Source organism: Pestalotiopsis fici, assembly GCF_000516985.1.
Source record: "Pestalotiopsis fici W106-1 unplaced genomic scaffold PFICI_Scf_16, whole genome shotgun sequence".
NCBI lineage: Eukaryota > Fungi > Ascomycota > Sordariomycetes > Amphisphaeriales > Sporocadaceae > Pestalotiopsis > Pestalotiopsis fici.
The window spans coordinates 121024-140705 of record NW_006917106.1 but is presented as its reverse complement, the minus strand read 5'-3'; the positions used below and the strand labels follow the sequence as shown (position 1 = coordinate 140705).

The 19682-nt window shown below is 50.1% G+C and overlaps 8 protein-coding genes across 8 annotated transcripts in view; 3 read left to right on the top strand and 5 right to left on the bottom strand.

Annotated features, from left to right (window-relative positions):
• Positions 1 to 272: 272 nt before the first annotated feature.
• Positions 273 to 1484, top strand: PFICI_15215 (uncharacterized protein; the record flags this gene model as incomplete). Its single annotated transcript, XM_007843796.1, has 1 exon — positions 273 to 1484. One exon carries the CDS (start codon positions 273 to 275, stop codon positions 1482 to 1484), a length of 1212 nt encoding a protein of 403 aa, XP_007841987.1.
• Positions 1485 to 3426: 1942 nt separating this feature from the next.
• On the bottom strand, positions 3427 to 5056 carry PFICI_15214 (mannose-1-phosphate guanyltransferase; the record flags this gene model as incomplete). Its single annotated transcript, XM_007843795.1, has 4 exons — positions 3427 to 3453; positions 3512 to 4684; positions 4745 to 4801; positions 4988 to 5056. 4 exons carry the CDS (start codon positions 5054 to 5056, stop codon positions 3427 to 3429), a joined length of 1326 nt encoding a protein of 441 aa, XP_007841986.1.
• A 957-nt stretch (positions 5057 to 6013) lies between these two features.
• PFICI_15213 (proteasome subunit alpha type-4) lies at positions 6014 to 6986 on the bottom strand (the record flags this gene model as incomplete). The annotated part of the gene is made up of 4 exons (XM_007843794.1): positions 6014 to 6141; positions 6208 to 6626; positions 6695 to 6879; positions 6963 to 6986. The coding sequence occupies 4 exons, from the start codon at positions 6984 to 6986 to the stop codon at positions 6014 to 6016; spliced, it is 756 nt and encodes a 251-aa protein (XP_007841985.1).
• A 1600-nt stretch (positions 6987 to 8586) lies between these two features.
• On the top strand, positions 8587 to 11415 carry PFICI_15212 (uncharacterized protein; the record flags this gene model as incomplete). The annotated part of the gene is made up of 1 exon (XM_007843793.1): positions 8587 to 11415. One exon carries the CDS (start codon positions 8587 to 8589, stop codon positions 11413 to 11415), a length of 2829 nt encoding a protein of 942 aa, XP_007841984.1.
• A 761-nt stretch (positions 11416 to 12176) lies between these two features.
• Positions 12177 to 13340, top strand: PFICI_15211 (uncharacterized protein; the record flags this gene model as incomplete). The annotated part of the gene is made up of 1 exon (XM_007843792.1): positions 12177 to 13340. One exon carries the CDS (start codon positions 12177 to 12179, stop codon positions 13338 to 13340), a length of 1164 nt encoding a protein of 387 aa, XP_007841983.1.
• Positions 13341 to 14131: 791 nt separating this feature from the next.
• PFICI_15210 (Endoglucanase-7) lies at positions 14132 to 15158 on the bottom strand (the record flags this gene model as incomplete). Its single annotated transcript, XM_007843791.1, has 4 exons — positions 14132 to 14336; positions 14466 to 14840; positions 14923 to 14977; positions 15044 to 15158. 4 exons carry the CDS (start codon positions 15156 to 15158, stop codon positions 14132 to 14134), a joined length of 750 nt encoding a protein of 249 aa, XP_007841982.1.
• Positions 15159 to 16006: 848 nt separating this feature from the next.
• Positions 16007 to 17868, bottom strand: PFICI_15209 (uncharacterized protein; the record flags this gene model as incomplete). The annotated part of the gene is made up of 4 exons (XM_007843790.1): positions 16007 to 16213; positions 16263 to 17004; positions 17070 to 17659; positions 17803 to 17868. 4 exons carry the CDS (start codon positions 17866 to 17868, stop codon positions 16007 to 16009), a joined length of 1605 nt encoding a protein of 534 aa, XP_007841981.1.
• An 807-nt stretch (positions 17869 to 18675) lies between these two features.
• Positions 18676 to 19682, bottom strand: part of PFICI_15208 (uncharacterized protein) — a gene marked incomplete at both ends in the record, with an annotated part of 1966 nt that continues 959 nt past the window's right edge. Inside the window, 2 exons of the mRNA XM_007843789.1 lie at positions 18676 to 19280; positions 19363 to 19625. Coding sequence (XP_007841980.1) covers positions 18676 to 19280; positions 19363 to 19625 — 868 coding nt within the window. The remainder of the gene's footprint in view (positions 19281 to 19362; positions 19626 to 19682) is intronic.

Genomic DNA, 19682 nt, shown 5'->3' with positions numbered 1-19682 from the left:
AGGTTAGGTATACAGTACTTACACTAGATAGGAGTATCCTGTGCACCAATTTGCACTAGTCGCGCCTACTCAGCACTGAGAGCCGCACGCATAACGCAACCCAGATGTCTGCCTAAATCCGAGAAACAATAACAAAGTCTTACAAACATGTCAGAGCCAGACCTGAGAGGCTAGGTAGTATCTCTAGACACCATTCTCTCGGACATGCAAAAAGTTAATCCCACGACTGGAAGGCATCTGACTCAAATCCAGCACATCCCGCTCGCGCAATGATGTCTAGGCGGCAACAATGTGATCATGCAGAGTTGCAATACGATACATCACCACATGCCGCCGGGGCGGGTTTCAAACGACCAAATGCTGATCGTCGGCTTGCCGCAACAACGAAATCTGGTCGGAATCCTTTGGCAGTTGGGGGCATTGGCGAAAAGGCTCTGGGGGAACTAACATCCAAATCAGCAGCAGATATCGCAGCATCCTTTCCAGGCCCTCTGGTCTTGCCGAATGATCATTTGGATATAGATCCGAAAGATCCACCCCAAAGTTTCCGGTCATGGCTCTTGGAGAGCGAGCGGAACAAGCCAACAAAGGAACGACGGACGCTCTATGTGGCATCCACACCCGAGATCACCGCACCGATGAGGCATATGAAAACTTGGTCTAAACCCAAGCTGCCGAAAGGCAAGAAGGCCAAGACCATCGCTGAGCCATTTGACAAGATACAACCACTGCTCAGCAAGGATGTCATAGAGTATCTGGCAGCATTTTATCCTGGCTTGACTGTCAAAAGCTTCCCAGAACGCCTCCGGTTCGTGCCGTGGTTGGAAAAGCAAGCAAGCAATGAAAAATATGTTGGCATCGCGCTTTCCAACAATTGCACTCGTATCCGGGCTCGTCCTTCTCCTGATGGTATCTTTGCCGGACAATTGAACCTAGAGGATATTCTTGACGCAGCCATCGCAATGCTCCCCAGAGACGCATATGCTCTAGTCCTCCTGACCGATCATGATCTTTATGAGGACGAAGAAGACGACTTCTGTTGCGGGAGAGCCTATGGCGGCAGTCGTGTTTGTGTTGTGTCATCAGCAAGGTACCAACCTGTGCTTGATGAGGATGCGGACATTGATCCCGAACACATGTGGCCGAATTCTCATTGCACCACTTATATTGAACAACTTTGCGAACGAGGAGACGCGATGACCATGTGCACGGAGGTATCCAATTCAAGAATACCAACTACCTCGCCAATGCGTGCCGCTATTCATGCTGCCACAGGTGTCGGGCCCATTGTCGGTCATCTGCATGGTCTATGGTTCTCGCGCCTGGCACGTACTGTAGCCCACGAGCTCGGACACTGTCTGGGGATGGGTCATTGCAACTACTACGCTTGCATGATGCAAAGCACGGCTAGCATGGCCGAAGATGTGCGACAACCGCCCTATCTGTGCCCCGTTTGCCTAAGCAAGATCACACACGCAATGTAAGAAACTTCCTGCATTTTGCATACATTTTGAATACCGGCACGAAAACCCACTTCATATTCCGAATCTCCTCGTGTGACTTGCAGCAAGCCCAAGGGACATACTATAAACCCTGACAGGGCGTTGATTAATGCTCGTCTCTGGTTGTAATCGCTAACTGTTGATGCAGATCTTCCGAGTTGCAAGCCCGCACGGAAGATAAGAAGCATGCATATATGATAGAACGCTACGAGGCCTTAGTAGAGGTTTGCGATCAATGGAGTGATGTTGGCTTATTTGCAGGGTATAGTTCTTGGCTACGAACACGGATACAGATTATATCAGATCAAAGGGTCGAGTAAGCTCAACACTAGCGATATCATAATCACCGCTTCGCCCAACGATTTTTGCCGGGAGCTGAACACGGATACGCAGCCACATGGTAAAAACAGGCACTTGACCATTATCAGAGGCTCTTTGAACGCTTCACAAAAGTACCTGTTTACCTGGTAGAAATGTGTGAATATTACGGCTCGCCGAGATGATTACTTGGCTGGCAAAGTGAGACCTTTCCCAATCAGGTAGAACTGGCAATCAGAATATCAGAATATCAGAATCATGGAGGTTAGACTATCAGTTCTATCTCACGCGAACAGCCATGATCGCATGCTTTCCATTAGGATTTAAATGACACTTTGAGAATTGCACCAGGCCTTGTGTCACTTAAATAGGTTCTGTATATCATGATATCATGTAGGTAACTGTGCAATTAAAGTCAGATCACAAAGTGACAAGAATGAGAGGAGGGCAGGTGACTGTTTTGGGAGATAGATTATTGCAGCCAAATGCAAGCATGAAAATTGGTCAAATGGGACTTGAGACATATGAATGGCAACTAGGAGACAAATGAGCAACTTGGAAAGCAAGGAAAGCAACCATAGTAAAAGACGTGTCTATGGAGGTACGAAATGTTGGACCTCACATGCCCGTTCCACTTTCGGGTCTCCAACACTGCCCGAGAAGGCATCGAATACTATTTCAATAACAGCCTGGTAATCTCTCTCACCGATCAAGCCAGGGTCACCGTGAGGGAGAGCGCTCGGCACCCTGCAAACTAGATGCCCACATTGTTCTGGTAGAACCCAGCTAATCCAACAGATTAAAAGGGAATATAAGCCACATCTGGGTATGTCAAGCTTGTACATCTTACCCATGGTTGTACAACAGAAAACTCAAATTGGAATCGGTGTAGACCAAGTCTCTTTTCGAATCACTGCTTCATTAGAACAAGACAACTGAACAACTTGATTCCTCCGCTTCTTGGCGATTTGTATATCTCAGACTACAAGATCGTTATCACCATGAAGAGCTAATCCGAGTGTCCTGTGCAGGGCTTGACATATGAGTAAATCTGATATTTTCATAAGTACGCAGGATGTATCTCTGGGGACAAGCAGTATAGGACGTGGCATATGAAGTTGTACTCAGTTGACCGCACCGTTGGCTGCTCCACTGCTAGACGCTCTTATAGAGCAGTCAACTTTCTCGTAGCACAATTATTATTGCAGTCCTGTGTCTAAGGAAGCATCCCACAGTCCCCACTTACTCGTTGGCTCGGGGATTGAACCTACTTGACAGTCCGTCTTTGTAGGTTGTCATCATATGCCATACTTGTCTGCACATCTCTGCCCTGGATTTTGTATCAGTGGTCAGATCGCAATATGGTCTTGTAGACAAATTCTTGTCAATAACCCACACCGGTCCCGAACCGTTCAATTACAGACAGAAGCAAAGAAGTCAAGAAGTGTGGACTAGAAACCCTTGTATTGACCGTGAATGGCTATGCTTTTTGTGACGTTCTATCTGTCCCTCTAAATTTTGCAAGAACTCCTTCAGGCAACATCAGGACTGTAGAGAACGAAGAAGTGACCCTTATACCGCGATGGTGGATTAGTATGGTCTTCCCTTACATAATCACCTCATTGGAGACATCCTGCGAGGTGTTAGTAGATGGCCTTGAAATGTAGCAGGCAACGACATGAACAACTTACCCTCTTCAAAGTCTTGAAAGGCAGACATACGCAGTTCTGCACTCTGACCTCATCGCCAACACCGCATTCTTTACCTAGAATGGTAATGCTTTGCACCTTGACGCCGTTCTTGACAATACTCGTGGTATGACTAGTGACAGGAGTAGGGGTGCCTTCAACACGCGCCCAGGCGCCGACGCGGCTATTCCAGCCAATAATTGAGTAGAGCACACAGGCATCGTGCTTGATCTCGCTGTCCTCGAGGACAATTGTCTCCTTGATGCGAGCGCCAGCTCCAACAGTGACACGGGGGCCGATGGAAACATTAGGACCCAGTTTAGCCGTGGGGTCGACTGTTGCAGAGGGGTGGATGAAGACAGGCGGAATGATATGGTTTGGCACAGCCTTGGCAAGCTCCTGCGAGCCACTCTGCAAAGCCTGCTGGAGGTACAGAGCGTTAGCGGGTACAGCTGAGCCCGCAGTCTTGATCTGGCGCCAGAAGTCCTTGGTCTCGTATACGAAGAACTGCTTGCTGTCGGCAAGGTCTGAGAGAATGTCCTGCTCCAGACGCAAAACCTCCTTGCTCTTCTCCTCGTCATCATCGGCCATGAAGCTAGACTCAAGGTTCTCCGAAGAGGGGTACGAGACGAGACGAGGGCGGTCAGTTCGACGCTTGATGGCGGACCTAATCGAGGGGAAAATGGCATCGACACTAAATAGATAGACACCACAGTTGATCAGGTTGGAAATATGGCCCTCGGGCTTCTCGACATAGTGGAGTACTCGTCGTGAGTGGGCATCACTGACGATACAACCAAAATTGGTGGCGGCATCCTGGCTGACCCGGGTACCCAGAATGACGGCCTCAGCATCCTTGTCGTCGAAGAGCTTGGCCATTTCGTTGAGTGGGAAAGAGCAGCAGACATCAGAGTTGAGGACAAAGATGCGCTCTGGTCGACCCTTCAGAATAGCATCTCGGAAGTGGTACAGACCGCCGGCGGTGCCCAGGGCCTCGTATTCGCGGAGGTACTTGATGGGCAGGTTGGGGAAGGCGTTGGATGCGTCCTTGATGAAGTCCTTGAATACGGCCTCGTCGTAGTAACCGATCATGACGACCTCCTGGATCGAGGGCACCTTGGCAACGGCCGTGAGGCAGTGCCAGATGATGGGGTGGCCGGCAACATCGAAGAGGGGCTATTGATGGCATAGGGTCAGAGCTGGAACAAGAACAGCAGGAACAGCACATTCACTCACCTTGGGCACATCAAGCGACAGAGGTCGGAATCGAGTACCTCTGGAAGGGCCTCCGACCTAGGTTCACGGTTTGCGATTAGCACATGTAAACGGGCAGGCAGCTCAAAATGCTTAAATGCAAAAGCATCTTGCAGGACGCCCTTGGTGGGGTCGAGTGGTGGGATGAAGCTGAGCAGTGATCTGGGGCAAGAGCCAGCAAGCAGTAACAAATCCGTTGGTATGCTATGTCGTAGTGATACTCACAAGGATAACGGCCTTGGTGTCCTTGCCGGTGCCATTGGTCTTTTCGCGGTGGGGGATCTGGAGACTCATGGTCGCAGATTGCCTTTCTGGAGAGGGTATAACGCTGGAAAGGAAAAGAGACGGATGGTGAAGCCGTAAGAGTCTCAAGGTCGAGGACAACAACCAAAGAAAAATAGAGCGACCCGTGTCACCTGGAATTATTGAAGGTTCACGGTAGTACCACCTTCACGCAGGTAAGGATAGTACGTACAGCCCTGGAGGTGTCGCAGGGGTCCAGTCTGGTGATTGATTGAGCTCAGGGGGGAGGGGGGGCATCTGCTCACCGACCTCGACTGGTACCTAACCTTCACACCAGACACCTAGAGGCCCTGGATTTCAATGTTCTGGACTGGATGGCTGTGACTTGAAAGGACCTAGGTTACCTAAAACTTTGAGCCAGGTACGGGCCTGGGTGGGGATTATGATTTCCTTTAGGTCCCCCGAGCTCGAATTTGGGAGTTGATTTACGGGGATCTCCATAGAAGCCACAGCCATATAGGGCAGTCCTGTTAGCGCAACATCTCTCCAAAAATTCACGCTAGATACATCAGAATGTTGTCTGCATGGCTGGAGGTCAGTCAATAACTGCCGCTACTTATTATGCTGATTTGGTTGGTTGGCTGGTTTTTCTCGTGCATTTCAAAAACACCAACTCTGGATGCTTCACCTAGCTGTTCAACGTAGGTTGTCATTCATGCTTGATCTGGATAACCAGCTAGATTCCTTCGTGGAATGACAACGGGCTGGGAAGAATAGCAATGGCTGACAAGGCGACAATCGCTTGCTAGAAGCAAGTTGTCTGTTTCACATCACCAATTCAACCACATGGGATTATGATCGTCTACCATTGGGCCTCAACAAATATTGCACGCCTCGAAACTTTCCCAGAAAGAAACTGCCAGATCATCATGATTCAGAGTGGTATTAGTACAGCGGCTCGCTCTATGATGCAACCCAAGACTCCATTTCATGTCTCAATTTTGTCACTTATTTGTCATCAACGTTCTCATCCTTGGCCAGGTCGTGCTCCTTTAGGAGTGTCGTGATCTCATCTGCGCTCCAAAGTCTGTGGTAGATCTTGCCATCCTCCGTTTGTCCGACTGTGGCGAACTCGACTTGAGAAATGTTAGTAGTTGTAGTCTTTTAGAGTCCGCAGGGCCCACGGCACGGGAGAAACTCACTCTTCTCGCTACTGAGCTTGGTCGAGTCCATCGTCTTGCTGAGCACCTTGACAGCCATGCCACAAGCCTCCTTCAGTGTGCAATCTTCCTTGTAGTCTTGCTTCAATAAACTCGAAGCGCTCGCATTGTTGGCACCGGCACTTGTTGCCTTCCATCCGCCGTAGTTGCCCGATGGATTGCTGAGGTACAGCTGGAACTGTCTTTGGGGATCCCATCCGGCATAGATGAAAGATACACCAAACGGCCGCAAACCACCGTGTTGAGTGTAGCCTTGCTTCAGGTCGCATAGTCTGCGCACGAGCTGCTCGCATGGGATGTCTTCATTGTAGGTCAAGAGGTAGCGCTGGGCGGCTTGTCGGGCGTAGTTGATGAGAATGTTGGCATCGGCTGTCATACCTGCGACTGCGCAGATCATGTTGCTGCCATCATGACTTGTCAGCAACCATTATTGTCATTGGTAGGTCCGAAATGCACAGTGCTGACATACTCGTTCAGAATGTACAGCTTCTCGGCCGATGTGTCTTGCTCCAAAAGCTTGGAAGTCACCTTCCGCTCGGCGGCCAGGACAATTCCATCTTTTGCCAAAATGCCAATGGCTGTGCCAGCATGGGAGATGGCTTCTAGGGCATATTCGACTTGGTAAAGCCGACCTTCGGGTGAGAAGATGGTGGTCTACAGATTTCAAATCAGCGATGCACCGAGAGCTGGGGCAAGCCTCTGAAAGCGGATCGGTCTTCCGGCACTGGAGAGCTTACTCTGGAATCGTAGCGACGAGACATGACGATGTATGGGCGCTGTGGGATTCGTTCTTGTCGTTCAATGCGAAATTGTTGCCTGGAAGATGAACGTGTTATGGTAGATGTGAATGTGATTTGAGGTTTGGGAGGAGAAAAGTAAAGAGTTGGCTTCTTGGTTGGATTGATGTCTGGGAAGGCTGAGAACAGGCCCAGAGAGTATCGTAGCTGTTTCCTGGAGCTAGGCACGAACCCATACGCGTAGTTTGAGGGCAGTTTAGCTGCGAGGCGGCGGGACAAAGGACTGACGATTACCTACCTAGAGCAAGCACGGGCCAGCCTCAATCTGGTGCATGCGCCAGGCTTCGATTGACAACATCAGCCACAGCGATGGAGTTCGTGCCCAGAGCTAGCGCCACACGGTCGTAGGTTCGTTATTGACGGCCTGCACTGGAGCTCTCAGAACAATCAACAGCTTGAAGCTTCAATGTTTCCTCAAAACCATCCCCACTTGCCCACACCTTATGTGCCTAGACGAGAGAGGTCGGACCAATGACAGCAAGCAACGGCCCCAAGATCCCCGCCGCAAAAGTCTACTTAACGTCAATATCCGTACCTACTACCTGCTCAAACTACCGTGCGCGGCGGCTCTCATAGCATTGGTACAATTCATCCGTCCACTGAAAGACCAACCTTTTGGCTCTCTCTCTGGGCTGGATTTGCCGGATGCCGGGCTGGCATCACACTCTTCTCGCCAACTCCACCATCACACCTTTCCCCTTCCATCCTGAGCGAGATTTACGGTCGCCTATGCGAGGAAATCATTCAAGAAAATAACGAATCGAATCAACACTCTACAAAGCCCCATCATCCCACAAACCTGGCTTTTGTACAGCCCAAGTCCTCTTCGCGCTAAAGCTTGCACCATCGGCACGTGCGCCTTACATACATTACCTCCAGCTCCTTGACAGCAGCTACCTACCTTGCCTACCTAAATCAAAGTGTACCGTAGTAGCTCCTGCTCAAGCTCAACCCCATCCGCGCCACCGATACCCGGCCTTGGACCCATTCATAAACACGCGGTCGCGACTGTCGCAAATCCTGAGCAGGAGTCGCGCGTCACCAACGTTGTCGACTTGATCATATCCTCGGCCGACTGCGACCGGCGTGGATATTCAGCTGTGTACGCGCAAAACCTCAATAATTCATCCAGCATACATACGTACGGCGCGACCGTCATCTGCTGACCAAGCCGTCGCCTCTTACCTTCCACATCGTTCCAGTCATCAAGTCCTGCGCTTTGGAAAGTCGCATCGCACGCGAGCCCGGGGATCAGTCAAGCGCATCAGAGGCGCGATCGGCATTGAAGTTCTTGGGGGGAAAATACTCACGTTACAATCCCTTGTCATCAAGCACCATCGTTCTCCTCAGAGAATCATAGTGTTCATGCATCCTGCGTAGATATTCATGATTGTCTGATAACTGCCAACTTCTCCTCTGGTCTTTTCCTAGCCCCAAATAAGTAAACCTACAGGTGCCGTCAAGTCTCCCGCAAATATTGCTTTTGAGGCAGCAACATCTACAGCAAAAATCCCGTATATCCCTTCCCTCGGAAGCTTTGGACCTGTAGCCACACGTTTCGATCATGTCTGGTAAGCGCGCAACCCGCAAATCCCAACTGGCCGTTGAGCCCCAAGTACCTCCACCATCATCGACGGCCTCATCCCATGAGTCGAACGAACATGATGGAGAACCAATCGCCGGCAACAGTCAATCGACTATGGTGTCGCAGAGGCAGACTCGGAACAACGCAAAACACGCAGAGGATCTAACAAACCACGCGTCTACAATAGGCGAACAAGAAGCCCGTCGCTCCTCCCGCGCCACCAAGGGTCAGCACACCAAGGCCTTCGATCAACTCGAGAACCCCCAGGCTCCTAAGAAGAAGGCTGCCGCCGCCGCCGCCGCCGCCTCGTCCAAGAAGAGTAAAAAGGTCGAAAAGGAAGAAAAGGAAGAGGAAGTTGAGGACGAGGAGATCATCCGTTGTGCATGTGGCGCGACCACTCAAGAAGATGACGACCCTAACGAACCCTGGATTGCTTGCGAGCAGTGTGGCGCTTGGCAGCACAATGTGTGTATGGGCATGAGTGTTTTCGACGAGGATCTACCTAAGGAGTATTTCTGCGAACAATGTCGGCCCGAGGACCACAAGGAGCTGCTTGCCGCAACAGCTAAAGGAGAGCAATTATGGATTACACGCCGACAAAAGCATGAAGAGGAGTCCAAGAAGAAGAAATCGGGCGGCAAGAAGGGAAAGAAACGAGCAAGCGACACCAAGGACAAGGACCGATCCTCTCCAGCCGCCTCCACCACCAAGTCCAAAGCCTCTCCTGCCCCGGAAGTCAAAAAGGAGGACGAGTCCACCAAAGCAAAACGCAAGTCGCGAGATCATTCTCAAGGTCCTGCGAATAAGGTGCGCAAGGTTGCTGAGACACGCACAGTACCAGCACTGCCCAAGTATACGCCGCCGGCCGACCTGGCAGAAAGCATCGATAAATTGGAGGGTACAAGGAAGAGTCGTGCCGATGGGCTTCGCAAGTCTCTCGAAGTTGCTATTGATCAAGCTGTCAAGAACAAGCTCTTCAAGATTCCCAAGGACACGGCCAAGATCGCCATTGCTGAGCGTCATGCCATTGAGATTGAACGCGCGGTGCATGATACTCATCCCAACGCAACTGCGAATGCCAATCAAACACGCACACTTGTTTTCAATCTAAAGAAGAATGTTGAGCTAGCTGCGCGCGTCTTGAATCGCACTCTCACTGCCCCTGCTTTGGCTGGCATGACAAGCGATGATATGCAAACTGAGGAGTTGCAACGCAAAACGGCGCAGATGAAAGAGCTTGCAGACAAGCAATCTGTACTAATCACCGACGATGGTCCTCGAGTGAGACGTACTCACAAAGGGGAAGAAATCGTGGAAAATGACAGCTTCATGACGACCGAAGAGGTGCCCTCAAGCATCCGTAGGCAGAGTATCAGGGAATCTACGGGAACGGGCGCGGGTGCGGCCAAACCAGCAGACCAGGAAGAGAACTCTGTAGAGCTCCCTGCCAATGTGACTGCTGGGCCTCTTCGAGTAGACACAACTGGAAAGCAGCAATCACCTAGGCAAGGCAATTTTGATCTCGAAAAGGTTTTCTCCACCGTCAAATCTCCCTCGGGCCCGGTCCAACGTCGACCTTCGGCTCCTGCACCCTCGGCTGGCCCTGGAGTAGATCCAGACGTCGATCGTATGCTGCAAGAAGACGGCGACTCGCCACCATACTCACCAACCGAAAACATCGACCCGGACGTGGTCTGGCAGGGGCATCTTAAGATGACTAACCTAGCGGATTGCAATATCGTTGCCAAATTCGCCGGGGGTGCCAACTTGCAACAGGTCAGAGGCATAGAGTGGAAAGACTTGATCCCGCCCCTCGTTACGGTCGCTGGGCGAATCCCCGAGGACAAGGCAGTGCCATATCTGTGTGGTCTAAGGTATAACAACCAGGTTGATCTAGTCATCACCAGCCTCGCTCCAGCAGATCCATCGGATCCGAGTGCCAAGAACCAATACTTGGCCGTGATTAACTATTTTCAGTCCAAGCAACGGTACGGAGTAGTTGGCGAGAGGCAACTTGGCGGCGTCAGAGATACTTATCTCATACCACTCCCTGCAGGTGATGGGCCTTTGCCTGAGATCCTGGAGAATATCGATGGACATATAGTTCCTCTTTCCCGACCGCAGCCAATCCTGTTGATGGTGTTTGTGGTGAGGGACGATAAGCTACACTCTGAACAGGCGCCGCAACAAGCCAGCGCGCAGCAGGCAACGCCGACGCCTTCAGTTCAGGCCACTCCCACACCTGTTCCGGATCGCAAGCCATCAATCCCTGCCCCCGCGTGGTCACCTGCTACTCCGCAAGGCGGCTTTCCTACTCCCGGCCTCCCGCCTCAAGCTCACCACCACCAAAGCCACACGCCAATTCCTCCGCCAGTCATACCTGGACAGCCACCGCAGCCAACACCACAACAACGGCAAGCGCCAGTTGTCTCAGCTCCAGCACAAGCATTGCCACAAGACCCGAATGCTCTTCGTCAAGCCCAGATTGAAGGAGAGCAGAAGGCGCGTCAAGTGCTCGGCCCCCTTTTCACCAGTCCGACTGTCACATTCCTACTCCCCCACGCTGCTCGCATGAAGGAAGGCGAGTGGAATGCGGTCAAGCGATGTATTGAGCGAGATCCTCGAGCCAGGGAGGATCTCAAACTGCTGAGTCGACTGCTAACGGAGGAGGGCAACAGTGCGAAACAGAATGGGACTTCGCAGCCACCCGCTCCCACCGCGTCGCCGGCCGTTGTCCAGAATACCATAGCCGCAGCAGCAGCCACGCTGCCTCCCGGCGCACCACCGCCAGCACAATCCAAGGCGTGATGATGGGACTCCCTATCATGAGAATTCACTTGAACTAGTCAGGGTGAACATTGTGAAAACAGTGTTGTTTTCTACTTCTGCTTCATCGCACATCTTGCAGCAAACCAGCTCTTGTTACATAAACATTTTGTCACGAATACCATGGATACTGAAATAATCTGCTTTTTCTTCGTCTTATTGGAAGCACTGTGTTGTGATTAATCTTGATTCCACACGTAATCGACTTTACTGTAACACAATCTAGATCGTCTTGTAGGTAGGTAAGTGAAAGACGGATGAATTTTTTGGTCACTTGAAGATGCATGCAGAAATTATACTAAGAATCCTTGCCATTTTGCATAGTTGGGAGTAGAGAAATCTTTGCATGACTCGAAAAGAGACTCAATCATTACTTAGCTATTGCGGTACAAGTAAATTCGATAACACCGAGATATTCACTTTCGTATCGAGACATAACACAACGAATATTACTAGTACATGATCTCTGTATTACATGCAGGTCAAAAGTAGTAGGTATCTGCTATGCGCGACCCTCAAAAACCCCAGGTGCCTGCAGTAGTAGTGGGTACCTACTAGGTATGCATGTACCTAACCTGTGTCTGTATTACGTACGAGGGAATGCGCAGCGGAGGGGGGCCAAAAAAAAAAAAGCAGCGCCAAATTCTTTAAAGCATTTCGGTGACGACCATAGGCGACCCAAGGACCAAAAGGACGAAAAGGCAAGGAAAAGAAAGCCAACACCAAAGTGAATATTCGTTGCAATGGCTGGTACACAGCCCGTGCCGGGCACTTTAAAAGGCCTCGAAACCCTCGTCCAGACGTCCATCAGCCTCATCAAGCAATTTGAAGAGGTTTTGAACCAAGCTGCCCGAGGCCAGTTGACGACGACCCCGCCATCGCCGACCAGCGACACCCCGCCACAGTCGCAGTCCATCGATGCTTTGTCCCTCGCCCACGACTCTGCCAGTCTGATTCGCGCTCACAGCACCAAGCTCTCGCTCCTCATAATAAACAAACCCTTCACCCCTTCCGCTGTGGTCAAGGTCCTGCAGGAGCTCGTTGCTGGACCCATTCCCGGTCTTGCGTCCGCCGTTCAGCTCTGCGCTGCCGACAGATACACGTCAACTGTGCGAGAAGATTTGGCCTGGCGATGCCATCGCGTTCTGAAAGAATTACGGGGGCTGATCGAGGTGATTCCCCTGGATGGTAATATTCTGTCACCAGAGAAGAGGGATGGCGTCAAGGGGGACAAGGGAAGCCTTACCGTTACCGGAGTCATCTGGGCTGCTTGCGACGACGTGATCCAGCTCCAGAAATTTGGAGTCGCAAATCTTTTGATAAAAAAGGTGCAACAGTACCGGGATACCCTCCAGGATGTACTTGACGAGCTCAAGGAGTGGAAGGAGGAGGGCGAGCAACGGGGCGATGACGATGACGAGGATGGCGAAGAGCCCGAGGATGAGGTCGAGTACGTCACGAACCAGCTGGATACAACGCACCTCTCGGCCCAAGACATGGTCGACGATCTCATGAATACCCGGCATATTCCACGTAATGATTCCGACAAGATCGGCGAGCGCCTGGAAGCCTGCCTGAAGCGACTGAGGCTCACAACGCTGCTGTACGCTGCTATCGTGAAAAGGCGCCTCAAAGTGTTGCCGCTACTCCCAGCAAGCGAGTCATCGCCAGTGCCTAGGAGGTTAGATGAGGTACTGGCTATTCTAAAGCGCCTGACGGACCGCTTCAACGAGGTGGCATGTGCCTTTTATGACTTGGAGCCGGATGCCATCGACCAGAGCATGGATGCATGCTTCTTTGATGCGTTCGCTGCTTCCGAGATGCTGGTCAAGCCTTGGGATGGAGAAAGGGATGAGTTCACAGACTGGGTGCAGAAGTTCCAAGTCAGCATCAAGAAGCCAGAATAGAGCACTTCGACAACCTCATCACTGTGGAAAACCATCCTACGAGTTCTAAACCCCATTCCAAGACACCGATGGCTAGTATAATGCCAGCATCCCCAACTCTTCGATTCTTGCGATATTAGACCGTCCTACTGCCATTCCATATCTCCATGTTACAAGCCTGGGCAGGCTGGGCGTGCCAAGAACCTGCACATGCAGATGAAGCCGGTAATAGATGTTATGTAGAGCCGTCGAAGTTACCACTATCTGGAAACGGCTTCTAGATACAAACAGACTAATGTTTCCACACCACCTTCGATGCACGATGTCAATAGTACTTGAATATGGGTGGACACGAATGCTTATGGACCATGTGATGTACCGCTTGATCCACAACAGTTTGTCAACGCTTGTGTTGTGGAGGTCTGCATCTAAAGTAGCATCCGAGAATATAATAGATGACCTGACTCTGTAATATATAATATGACTGACTATTCATGCCGCTATTCACCAACAATTGCGAAACCTCCACCCCACACATTAAAGTGAGCAGCATTTACACAGAGGCACCTAAGGGAATTGCAGCAAAGCGGTACTGTTTGCTATTGAACCTCTGCAATTTTAATACAGGGACAATTTTCACTTCAATTCAATGAATACCTAGTCAATCCCATTGAACACAGAACCGTTAGTCTCGTAAAGAGCTTGAACCAATATTATCAAGAATTCAAGACTGCAACCAGAGATTAGATGTACTGCTAGTATTCAACAGCACATGCGTTACTTGACTCAATTACAGTGCCATCAAATTGTAACTAGCCAGTCCACAGACTTGGTCCTGGCATGGTGTAACTAGTGATAGTCACATAAGGGTTAAAGTAGATGCCAGGGTCCGTATTCTTGTAGAGATTGACGCCCAGGGTCCCCGTGGGAAGAGAGGTGCTCCCAGAGCCGGTGACGGCGATGTTGAAGCACTGCGGGTAGTTCTGCGCACCGTTGAGCGTTCCAGCTCCGTGCAGTCTAGGTGGTTTTTGACCGTTAGAAGCATTCTTTTCCCTCAATTTTTCAGAAAGACAATACATCGTTGTATGGCCGCATTGTGACGACAATAGATATATGATGATTATAACGAGAGCAGGGTCATCTTACGCAATAATCTCATGTCTAAAGACATAGTTTCCAGCCTTGAGAGACGACGGGACCTTGGTGGTCCATTTGCCGGCTTGATTGATCAAGACCTGAGAGGCCCAAGTCTGGGTGGTATAGTCAATCCCAGATGCATCGATCTTGACCCAGCTAAGAGTTGATTTGTCCACTTTGCTACAATCGCCATTGCATGCAGCGATATAGGTCAGAATGGGACCGTAGGGATGCGGCCATGTGGAGGGCCACTGAAAAGTAATGCTACCGCCTGCGCTGACCGTAGTCGTAAGGACCCCTGGAGACGAATTCTTGTGGCAATTGATATCGGATGTACCGTATGCATCGGGTGCTACGAAGCCGCTATCCAAGTTCTCCGCATACCTAAGGAATTTTATCAGCTCATGCAATGAGGTTGGACGGGTATGGATTATGGGCATCGGATGGATCAAAGAAACAGACTTACCATGCTGCGATGTCCGGAAAAGATCCGGTATTCACCTTTTGGTAATAGTAGTCCACTTCAAAGCAGTGTAAGCATCATCATTGCGAGCTGGGCATCGAACATCATTAGGGTGTGTTCATACAGAGAAAGCCTTGGTTCGATTTCCCGTCAGTGGTGAACGTGGTCACGTACCCGTGACCTAGAACTGCTGTAGCAAACCCAAAGGCTGCGAGGAGTGTACGACTGAGAAACACCATCGCGACGAATTCTTGCAAAGGGCATACCCTGAGATCTTCGCCTCGACCCTCGGTTGCAATGAGCATCATTTATACCTGTAGATACCGAGCACGAGGGAGGTCCAGAAATCACTAATGATCATGCACGAAGGTCTTGGCGGCCAATAGTACTGAACTGCGGAACAATTGAGTCCGGGTTGAATCTTGGGTTGAGTTACCCGAAATAACGGAAGCATGTCTCCATTCGGCCATGATTCGATCCTTTCGGCCAAAGCTCGTCGGTTACACTCCGCATTACAACCGCAAATATATGATCCAGACTGTTCGGGCAAATCTAGAGGTCAGGAGAACGAACGTGGGGGGGGGAGGGTCTTCTTCGTGGTTTTCGATACTAACAGCAGCCTCTTCGGATTTCCTGATTGGGCTATGCTTGGTAAACAAGAGACCGGGAAACATACAACATCTTGCGTCTACCCACGCATGTATGTACATAACAAGGAGCTTAACAGACCGCCCACTTTGACGCCCTAAGCAGAAGCCTGTCCAAAGCCAGGCTGCCTTGATGGTCAATATTCGATGTGCGTGATCATGTTACATCTACAGCCTCAGACTTGTATCAATCGATCAGAACCCGAATTACTCACTTCAAGCGCCGCGCTTTCCATGTGATTTGACAAAGGCTTGAACAGTGCATATCCAGCACATTGGGTGAGTCGTAAAGGTTTGCCTCGGCAATATGTGGAAACCAGCACGATTAGGCAACATAGGTAAATTCTCGCAGGACAACAGCCCCTTGATCAGTTTTCCTACATGGAAGGTTTTGCGGAATCAACAGGTACCATACATTGCTATTGCGATTCTTTCGCATACTACCTTAAGATATCTCGGCCAGCCTGTGCGGAATCTCTGTTCATTACACTCGATTCTTGCTTTGTTCTGGAGAGATAATCAAGTCTCGCCAAAATATCCGCAAATTGCGAGATATAGTATTGACTCTTGTCTTCAACATTGTTAGTGGTGTTGTAATTGTCATCTTCCACAAGCAGCGATGCTGCTATCTCCCTTATTTTCACAATCTGGCCTTCATTAGAAATCGATATAACCCAGTGGCAATGCATAACTTACGATGGATAGCCCATTAGACTCTAGTGCTTTTGTTGTCGAGTGCTCAAGTACATGTAGAAGCTCACTGACGATATTTTCTCTCAGGTCCCAGAGTGTCCCGTGGCTACCGGTCGTAGACGGTCTTGGGTCGTTTGGCGAGCCTGGAAATGTTTTGTCGGTCACGGAGGCTGTGTTTCCGTGCTCCAGTGGCTCAGCGGCTGAGCCTAGGCATATATCGAGCAGAGTTGACTGAAGGTAGAGGCTTGTGACGTGAATGTTGACCCGCATGACAGCGTATTGATGGCCAATAACAGACTTGTCTTCCTCCTCGGTACCAGCCGAATCTGAAGAAGGATGATTTGAGGGTAGGCTCAACTCGTCTGGCAATTCCTCCAAGACTTTTTGTAGCCTTGTAACAACATTGAGCAGTGTCTCGCGCCGCCGGATAGAAGATCGGACTTCTGATTGGAGGGCCGATGAAGTGTGAGGACCATTTACGTTTGTGCTTAGTGCATTGGCAGTCTTTGGCCCCGGAACTTGTTGGCACGATACTTCTGCAACGCACAGAAAGACCTTGATGAGCGCAATAAATCCGGATATGGCCGGCCGACAATCATGATATATGTCAGCGTCTGAATTGGAGCCCCGGCTAGGTTCAAGATCCGAGTCAGATATCTCGATGGGAAGCATAAAATCCCAGTCTGTACGCATTGGCTCGTAACATGGGCTGGTATGAGGAGTGATGTGAGAGAGGCGATCATGTCTAAACAGATGGTTATGTCTGATAGCCACCCAGTGATGCGTCAGGATGGCGACGTCAAGACTTACATTTGCATAATATACATGAGCCAAAAGGCGCGTTTGCACAACTCGGACTCAACCATGGTCATATCAGTGTAAGCCTCACGCCTGTACAGCTCTAGGCCGCGAAAGGCATGTGTCGCCTCACTCGCATATGCCCACCCTATATGCGCCCATTCGGCATAATGGGCCGCCATGGAAAGCATCACAGACACGAGCATGTCATTGACGGTCGGCTTTTGTTGCCAAGACATATCCGATGAAAGCCTACAAGTAAGGACGACGTGTGCTGCTCTTTCGACCAACTCACCGGCATTCTGATATAGATGGCAGGCATAGGTCTCAACCTGTCGCGGAATGGAGGCCATAGTCACTGCACAAATAGCAATGCACAGACGGAAGAACCGGGGATCCCGATCATAGTCACCGGCTTCAAACCGGAACGTAAAGTCGGGCACATGGACCAAGGGTAGAAGGGGGTATACGCGTGTCAAGAACTCGGCAATGAGGGCTTTGAATGTATGCCTGGGTACCAGGTGTTCAACCGTCAAACTGCCAATTGGTAAAGGCAGCAGGCCGGAGGGGCCCTTGTCTCTGTCATGAGTGGTCGTCGGGCCCTGCGAGGGCAAAGCAGGAGAAAGGAGGGCTTGGCGTTGTGCCTCCAAGACCCGACTAGGCACTCTCCATCGTTAACAACCTCCCAGAGATGGGTTGTGTCAGAAGATGCACAATCAGACTGTGAGTGTGATGGATTGCATACCGATTGGGTGGACCTCGCGGCCGCCGCTCCGTTAGAAATGTGCATGGCACCTCGCTCTGAGAACATTTCTGGCAGCTCTGCACATTGCGAGCGTCGAAGAGGCACTGAACCTTGCGATCTCGGCACAAATCGCAGGCTCTGCGAGAAATTCTCCGTCCCCTTCTTGAGTGACTCGACATCAAGTATTGCCGGATATCAGGGTTTTCCCATTCAAAAGACTGGGATTGTAGGTACCTTTAAGATACGTAGGTAGAGCTGCTGCGCGGCTGTCGTCGGAAAAGAATCACACAACGAGGCGCCGATGACCGGGAAATTAATACCACCCGTGCCCCAACTTGGGGTTAGGTTGGGGTAAGTTCACGATTGCCAAAGGGCAACCTACTTATTAAGATAACGTCACTAAAATTACCTTATTTATGCGTAATTTATTAAAAAAGCAATTATAATAAAAACGTAGTTTTTAATAATAAAATTTAAAAGAAAATAAAAAGAAATTTTAAAAAGATTATTAGAAAAAAAAAAAGAAAGAAAATATATATTTATAATAATATATTTCTTTTATTGCCTTGAGCTGGCTTGAGTTAAGCGCTATGCAAAACCGCTGTTTCGAAAGCTATAAACACGTCGGGGTTTAATGGGGATTTTCAACAGTTTGGCTCTGGTGCTCCGTACAAATATAAATGCTACTTATGTACCTTAATGTAGGCCCATCCACAGTGGGCGCTTTGCCTTCGACATATCACATCATTCCTTATGCGTCATCCGCTTTGTAGCCAGATTCTTTTGCATATAACTTTAATCTCTTGAACTTTCCATGATTTGGGTGCTTACTGAAGCTGTATACCTAATCTAACATGCTACAGATTCGCTACATTACAAGCCTTTGGTTTCCTCAGTCGAGATCGTTATCAGCTCTGTTCTGGCAAAATGGCGTGGAGGAATGCTTCTGTTCCAAAGCTCGTCAATCTCGATATATGTACGGTTCTTGGTCTCTGGGTACATGTAATAGATGAACACAGAGGCCAAGACCAAAATAGCGCCAAAGACGAACGCAATTTTGCCACCCATATTGCCCTGATCCGGGTTGATGGCGTACGGCAAGGCAAAGCTCCAGATGCACGAGGACAAGCCGTTCATCATCGTGGCCAGTGACTGCGTTGGACCTCGAAGACGGGAGGTCGCGTTCTCGGCAGTAATTGGCCAGGCCACGGAACCGATTGTGCCTTGATACACAAAGGACCAGAGGGCCATACACGCTACCTGTCCCCAAATGGCACCGCCTACCGATATCGATGCCAGGATACCGATCAGGAACAGAACAACGCTCAGGCTTATGGTCCCCCACAAGGCAGTGGCACGTCGGCCAAACGTTTCTACGAAGATCCAACCGCACATGTTACCAACAACCATGAGCCCAGAGAGACCGACAGTGGTATCAAAGGATTTGGCTGCGCTCATTCCTCCAAGCTGCATAAAGTCTGCAAGTTACCCGTTAGCCATTGCTTGTTGTGTTATATCGCTCCTTCGACAGTCAGGAGCTAAGTGAATGAACATCCTTACAACTCATATATCCAATCACCCATGAATTGCCGCACGCATTTTGGATAAAGAACGTGCTGGTGGCCACCAAGGTTCGTTTCCAGTTTTTCTTGTCAAAGCATTCTGCCATGCTTCCCTGGCTTTCGTTCTCCTGGTTGAGTCTTGCCAGTGAATCATGAATCTCCGCCATGTGGCCGTCAATGTTATACTCCGCGTTGTGAAGCTTGACGAGATTTGCCCTTGCCTTTTCATGTCTTCCATGCGCGATAAGCCAGTATGGCGATCTGATTTGGTCAGGAAAACTTTCAGAGCGGTCTCCAAAAAAAAAAAGAAGAAGGAGG